An 8,152-nucleotide genomic window follows, 5' to 3' on the forward strand; every position below is an offset into this window, starting at 1 on the left:
TATTATTATTATTATTTTTTTTTTATTTTTTTTTTTCAAATGAATCCTGTTCTTTTGAACTTTCTATTCATTAAAGAATCCTGAAAAAAATATATCTCTGTATCATTTTAAGCAGCACAACTGTTTTAACAATAATAAATGTTTCTTGAACAGCAAATCAACATATTTTAATGATTTCTGAAGTATCAAGTGACACTGAAGACTGGAGTAATGGCTGCTGAAAATTCAGCTATGCATCACAGAAATAAATTACATTTTCTAATATATTCAAATAGAAAACAGTTATTTTAAATTGTAATAATATTTCACAATATTGTAAAATTATTACTGTATTTTTGAGCAGACTCCTTTCAAAGACTTAAACATCTCACAGACCCCAAACTTCTGAACAGCAGTGCACTTACTAAATATTTGTCTCTCTGTTTTAGATGGTAGATTTAGGTCTTGTCCTGCATCAAGGCTCATATTTCCGTGACTTGTGGAACATCCTGGACTTTATAGTGGTTAGTGGTGCCCTGGTGGCGTTCGCCTTCACGTAAGTGTCATCAAGGCCCCAGCGCTCATGCCTCACTCCTCTCTCCTCTCCTGCTTGCTGCCTCTCCTCGTCATTTCCTGTCTTGGTCCCTACAGGTCAAACGCCTGTGCAGTCGGCACAGCTCTCTGACACCCTGGAGCGCCAGCCTGCTACCCATAAAACCCAGCTCTCTCTCTCTCGCTCTCTCTTTTCTCTCTCACCATTTCTCTGCCTATGCGTTAGCCATATCGTTACCCTGTCTTTTCCTCTCCTTATCCCTCCTCACATTAAGCCCCAGTTTGGTAATTTCTCACCAAATATCCCCACCCTGCCCCACCATACACAATGTTTTGCCCAGTGCCTACCCAGTGGGCGCGCTTGGGCCCATTTCCATGAGGGTGATGACCCTACCTGGGCACCTGTAACCCTTTAGTGCCCAGGAATCTCTGGAGCATCCAGCCACACTCACCTCAGGTATTTCTACACTCCATTTTTACGCTACATACCTGGAACCGAACATGAGGAAAACAGACAATAAGAAGAAAGAAACAAGAGAGCAAGGGGGAAACATTTAAGGGACCTTATGCTACAGTTTTGTATCGTTGATAGTCTATTTATAATTACTTAAAACTAGTTTTAATTGTTTTTCCTTGAAAATTTCTTGCCCTTAAGCAGAATTAAACAGGCTTCTGTACCTCTTTATTTAGGATTCATTTATTAAATGACCCCTCTTATGATTGACTGACATCTTTGCATGTGAAATGAGTTATAATGATTATTCGTGTGATGAGGGTTTACAGTTGGGTCCAGTGTAGCCACAGTCCATGCAGAAATGAGCTGTTTAAACTCTTAAGATCACACTGAAATGATTAGGAATCTTGTTAAACAAACTGCTATAAATAAAGGCAGGAACAACAAAGAAGGGATTTATGACTGGCAATCAGGATAGCTGACAAGAGGAATAAAGCTGTTCCAGGTCGTGTATCTGATCGCAGCGGAAGCATACAGCCCAGCTACTGGACTGAGAGAGTTACTAATATGAGGGAGAGGTCAGAAAGGTGCATCTGTTAATATGAAACTGGAAAAAAAAATGCATGCAATAGGCTCTTTTCCATACTTCGTAAAGAGCATGAGAACAGATTCTGGGAATCGACATGTCAGATGACCTGAATGAAAGCATGAATGGAAGAAATATGAACCCAGATCATTTTTTTTCTTCTTCCTGAAATACCAGAATCTGAATGCTTTGAAAGAGTAATGTTATATGGTTCTGTCTATGTGTTTGTGTATATCCTCCTCAGTCCCTGAACAACTGTAAACGTGATTGCACACAAATTCTTCTCCACAAAAAAGTCCATATGTGACCCTGGACCACAAAACCAGTCATAAGGGTCAATTTTTCGAAATTGAGATTTATACATCATCTGAAAGCTGAATAAATAAGCTTTCCATTGATGTATGGTTTGTTAGGATAGGACGAGATACAACTGTTTGAAAATCTGGAATCTGAGGGTGCAAAAAAAATCAAAAAACTATTGAGAAAATCGCCTTTAAAGTTGTTTAAATTCAGTTCTTAGCAATGCATATTACTAATAAAAAATAAAGTTTTGATATATTTACTGTAGGTAATTTACAAATTATCTTCATGGAGCATGATCTTTACTTAATATCAACTTTACAATAATTTTGACCCATACAATGTATTTTTGGCTATTGCTACAAATATCCCCCAGCGACTTAAGACTGGTTTTGTGCTCCAGGGTCACATATGCAATGCAGTTCCAGACCGGCTTGGTCCTTTAGGTGGACATACACACAACACATGACATGTACCATGCATAATGGGAATGGCTGTCAGATTCATATTCATATGTCAGAAGAATTCATATTAATAAAGACCTGTTCACACAAGTCTGACCAATTAAATGTGAAAGTGTAAAATACCTGCAAATAATTTTGCACTGCATAGGTGTTCATGCAGAGTCTGATGCTGAAATTCCCATTCTCATTTAGTGTATTTTTTTGGCATCTGAACACTAAAAACTGGAGTACGATATTTCAGACTTTGTGTGAAGTCGTTTATGGAGATGCATTTTGTTTTAAAATGTTTTTTATGCCACATATTAAGACCTGATGTGGTTATAGTTTTATATATATTTTTCTAGAACTCAAATTTGAGTTATAGGGCATGAAACAGTAGAAACAATAACATATAAAGAAAAAATATAAATATAAATTGTTTGAGGGGACAAACAGAGCTTGCAAACTGCATTGATTATCTTTCCCAGCATGACTTTCTTAAAGAAATCGCCTTGAATCCTTGAGCATTGTTTTTCCCTTTCCACCAATCCCACCCAACCTCACTTTCGTTTGCACCCACATCTTTAGCTCCTGCATGAAATAAGTTTCTTATTAGGTGATTCATAAAGAGGCATTTGGATGTGCCTGCCTATCCCAAAAACAAAAACACTGTAGTCAGTCTTCCTATCATCGCTAGATTCTCCAGTTTTCCTTTCTCTCCCTCCCTCTCTCTCCACACAGTGATAGTGAGCTCAGAAGGGCAGGCGCTCTGGGGTGACTGGCGCTCCCTGGCTGTGAGCGTGGGAACAATTCCCATATCTCTGTTATCTCTCACAGAGTCTGTTTTTAACTTTTTTACTCAATTTCAGGGAGTGACTCATATCTGTGTGTATGTATCTGTGCATGTTTATTTAGTATTTTGTGTACAGAGTCCAAAATTAGCAATTGCAGAGCGTCAAATGCAAGTAAAGTGGCTTTGGCGTGTAAATGAACGTGTAAATGACCCATTTTCTAGATACTGGAAAATGTAATTTCGTGACCACCACAGACAATAATGCATGGTTGAAATTACAAAGTATGGAAAAGATCAATACTCTTCTCAATTTGCCAGCCAAGGCAGGTGTAGCAAAAGGTTAATTTTGGACCCTGTTTGTATATATGTACTTTTGTATTTGTATCTAAATTGTTTTAAGTGTTCACACTAGATTAGGTGTCCACATATAAAACAAACCAGGAGGTCTGCCATTATTTTGTGATTGTATTCTCTGTCTCATATTGATATTTTTCCTGCTTCAAAAACCCCATTCTTTCCCTGTGCCTTTTTTCTGTCTCTGTGTGTGTTTTGTGTCTTTGTATGTGTCTCTGGCTCTGTCTGTCTCTGTCTTCCTGTCTCTGATCATCTCTCAACACCTACAGCGGAATAGGCGGTGGGGAAGGAGAGGGGTAATGTCTCTTTCTTTCTCCCTTTCCCCTCTGTTTGCTCTTATTGCCTGTCCTTCTCATCACACGCCTGTCCTCTCCTTCTATAGACTGATCTGTCTGTCTGATTGTTCGTCCAAACGTCCTCTCACCACTTCCCTCACACATAGGACACAAGCCAAGGGCGAAGTCATGTCATTCTTTAGCCAGCTGCAGTTACTCAATCTTACAGCTAATCATCTCTTGGTACTTTCTACAGTATGTGGACACCTAAATGTGTTAACATAGGTGTTTGTGTCTATGTGTACGTGTGTGTCTCTTTGTTTTTGTGTCGGCCTTCGAATACGATTTCTCTAAAACATCCAATAAGTGTGGTATGACTGATATACAGCCTGTGTGTGTTTTGTGTCTTTGTATGTGTCTCTGGCTCTGTCTGTCTCTGTCTTCCTGTCTCTGATCATCTCTCAACACCTACAGCGGAATAGGCGGTGGGGAAGGAGAGGGGTAATGTCTCTTTCTTTCTCCCTTTCCCCTCTGTTTGCTCTTATTGCCTGTCCTTCTCATCACACGCCTGTCCTCTCCTTCTATAGACTGATCTGTCTGTCTGATTGTTCGTCCAAACGTCCTCTCACCACTTCCCTCACACATAGGACACAAGCCAAGGGCGAAGTCATGTCATTCTTTAGCCAGCTGCAGTTACTCAATCTTACAGCTAATCATCTCTTGGTACTTTCTACAGTATGTGGACACCTAAATGTGTTAACATAGGTGTTTGTGTCTATGTGTACGTGTGTGTCTCTTTGTTTTTGTGTCGGCCTTCGAATACGATTTCTCTAAAACATCCAATAAGTGTGGTATGACTGATATACAGCAGATTAAATTGTCATGAATATGTGAGTCTATAATAAGGGCCCTTTTTATTTTGGAAATTAAATGATCCTGTTTTAATTCAAATTTATATTTTTAAATAAATGTGACTGGTATAGTGTGAATAGGTAAACCAATGTGCACTTTATTATTTTATTTACATTTATTTTTATACAAATTATTCATTTTTATATATTAATTTATTATAGATATATTTATTTAAATATTTTATTATTTATATTTTTATTTCAATATTATTTACAGACATGTAAAATACTCCTTTAAATATAATTTTTAAATACAGGTTAAATTACAGGGTATATTATATTGCATTTCAATCAGTAATTTTTTTTATATTTAACTTTTTATGTTTATATTTATACCTTTTTATATATATTTAAAGATTTTTTATATATATTTAATGTGCACTTCATCAGATGACTGGACACAGGTGGTCCTTTCATAGAATGACTCGCCTAACATTACAGGGACCTCACAACTAGATCTGGACATTATAGAAATTGAACAGATTAGACCGATACACTTGCAGAGTGATTTCATAGCATAAGGCGACATACAGAGGAAATGTCAGGTGATGTTCTATATACAGATCATTTTTGCAGAGCTGCTCATGTAAAGCAGCGAAACAAGACAACACAGAATGCATTAGGACCTCTTAGGGCCGGACAGGGTCTTTGCCCAGAAAGATAACACTATAATGGGATTACAGACAATCAAACTGCTCACCTCCTAGAAGGGCACTGTCCAATTGAGATGTGTATCACCATTTTGATGAACGCAAGATCCAATTAGGCAGTCTATTTGTTGCGGCAAAAAGTCAGCTGAGCGAGAAAGCAAGAGAGAGAGAGAACCTGCATAACTACAAAGTTCAAAGAAACAGATGCCAGTATGCACTTCCCTATGCTGGCATATAGAGTCAGAAACATGGATAACAAATACATAACATATGCATTAAAACATAGTGAATCAGTTGGCTATTTGCTTCTATTCTATAACATTCTAGAAACAATAAAATGAGACTCCATTTTTAAATTAAATAATAACAATAATATATTCATAAAAATTATTAATAATAACAATTGTCAGAATTATTCATTCATATGCCAAGAAGTAGAGTTCATTCATATTTACCATTAGGCTGTTCTTGGTTTTCAAGCAACGTGGCAACTTGATGTGATAATATATAGAATGTGTGATCACCGGTGTGCATTAAAACGGCTTTGAATGCAGCTCATCCAATCAGAAATGAGTCTTAACTATCTGTTTATATTGGTGACGACGTATTTCTTGGTGGGACATTTAGTATACAAAGGTCTCTGCATAAACATCTCATCCCTGCTTACTACACACCTTTCAACAGGTGTACTCTACTTTTACTAATAGAGTTGATTGGCAAAAAAGACACATTGGAATAGGACAGATGCACTGCATGCTCAAATATAGCATGTTTGAGTAAGCTAGTGGCACAGACAAGTAAGTTTTTAGTCATGAAATCGATCCAGATCATCTCTAGATGACTGAGACAACTCTCTTGTGCCTTAGAGAGATGTTTGTTGAGAAGGTCTGTGTGTGTTTAAGCGACACAGTTGTCCACATTTGTTGATTTGAACCTGTGAACTGCTTGAGCTGACAGACTTGAGCCTGCTGGGAGTTTTTTGTTTTTGTTTTTTTTTGGGTTTTTTTGCTGAGTGCTGGATTTGAACTTAATAAGTTGGGGTGAATCAATCTTAGAAAATGTGCTCTTTTCATATATATATATATATATATATATATATATATAAAAAAATTTTTTTGCACATTAAAGTACCATGTAGAATAAATCTGTATCAATCGCAGACTCCAGCAGAGCTCGGGTCTCCATTGCCCTGATGGTGAAGTGCTTATGGTCATATGACAGTGCCATGTGTCATACTATCGTATGCCATGTGACAGTATGAGCTCTAAAGCACTGGATCATGAGATCATGATGAACAAGGAGGCATGGCAACTAACTCCAGAAGCTGTCACCTTAGCGATGAAGTCACATACAATATGGCAATGCATGATTAGGCCTACTACTCAAATAGATTTAGATTTGTGTGAAAGTGTGCATATGTGTACGTTAGCGAGTCTCAGCCTCAGACAGCATGCCTACAGACCACCCACAGTCCTTTCACTGACCGCCTGATGCATATTGTACACTAAAAAAAGGCAAGTTCAGACTGACATTGATAGGCTAAATTTTATGAAACTTCCAGGAGTGAGTTTAGGCGGACTGACTCCGTCAAGCCGAACAGTTCTAAGAACAAAGAGGAATGGTTCCGGTTATTTTTCCACTTGAGTTTGATCGGCACGGCACAGTTAGGAACCGTTCTCGGGCCGGAATTCTCAGCATGGTTAGCTAACAGAAATATCTAATCATCCTCCATAATGTGGTCACTGGGCGAATTCCAAACGGCTTTTTTGCGCCCTTGAAGGGCACTTCGGGAAGGGGACACCATTTGTAGGGACGTTCCAAACGAAAGTGAACAACTGAATCCCTTCACGAAGGGCCCTTCCAGAAGTCCGTTACATGCGATGGTCACTTAAAGGTCCCCTGAAATGCTTAGAAACACGCAGCGTTACTCTATGTGTTGACGTCATTTTAACTGAAACAGGAAGACAGGGCGGGACATATCAAGCAGCCCCGCCCCTTTTTAAAATAGCCAATACCGTTTGTTTATATCACAGCTTGGGCTAGAGCCGTTCAGAGCCCTTGAGCTCCGTAAAGCCGCATTTGACAGGGTATGCCAGCCACAATCTCATCCATATTGCTATAAAATATTGCATTCTGTGTAGAATTAAAATAGCTCCGATACATTTTGTGGTCTGCGCATGTGATCCGCTCCGTGCTATCGTGTCTCTGGACCGGAGCAGAGTGTGTGTGCGCTGCGGTGGTTAGCGTGACACAGCGCCAAACCAGACTTCTTTTTTTCCTCAATGGAAAGCATATTTACACTGTTTGAATCGTTCCCTGTCCCCTATATAGTGCACTACGTGACATTCACTGTACAGAAAATACTAATTCTGTGGACAAGTGACAGATTTCAGCCGCGGCTTCAGCGTCTATTTTATAGTGTAGGGGCGGGCTCTTCGGATTCTAGAGAGCATTTGATTGGACAGAAAGTTTGATGAGAAGCTGAAGTACGATGCGATGTCAAAAAAAATTGTTGAGCCGTTTTGGCGGAAGTGAGGAACTGCAAGCTTTGAATGCTTATATCTTCTAAATGCTAATTTTGTCACTGTTTTGGAGCACACTGCCTTATAGATAACCTTAAGACTAACATATTGATACTAACACCCAAAAAAATTTAATTTTGATTTCATGGGGACTTTAACGGAAGTGATTTTCATTTGTGATCATGTGATCTTCAGTCAGGAGATCTTGCGATGCTTTTTAAAGCAAAGTTGGGGTTGATTTCGAGTTCACATACAAAGTAAATAGAATAGGCTAATTAAATTAGTCTATTTTAATGTAAGACAAAATATTTTCCGTCAGTGATAGAATTATGA

The 8,152-nt window shown here is 38.5% G+C and overlaps 1 protein-coding gene across 1 annotated transcript in view; it reads left to right on the forward strand.

The window, feature by feature from the left end:
- LOC107737767 (voltage-dependent P/Q-type calcium channel subunit alpha-1A-like) overlaps nucleotides 1-8,152 on the forward strand; it is a 115,608-nt gene that overhangs the window by 58,785 nt on the left and 48,671 nt on the right. Inside the window, exon 25 of the mRNA XM_016549389.1 lies at nucleotides 429-535. Within this exon, the coding sequence (XP_016404875.1) occupies nucleotides 429-535 (107 nt within the window). The remainder of the gene's footprint in view (nucleotides 1-428; nucleotides 536-8,152) is intronic.

The sequence above is a fragment of the Sinocyclocheilus rhinocerous genome, unplaced genomic scaffold (genome assembly GCF_001515625.1).
Source record: "Sinocyclocheilus rhinocerous isolate Xijiao unplaced genomic scaffold, SAMN03320098_v1.1 scaffold43, whole genome shotgun sequence".
Classification (NCBI taxonomy): domain Eukaryota; kingdom Metazoa; phylum Chordata; class Actinopteri; order Cypriniformes; family Cyprinidae; genus Sinocyclocheilus; species Sinocyclocheilus rhinocerous.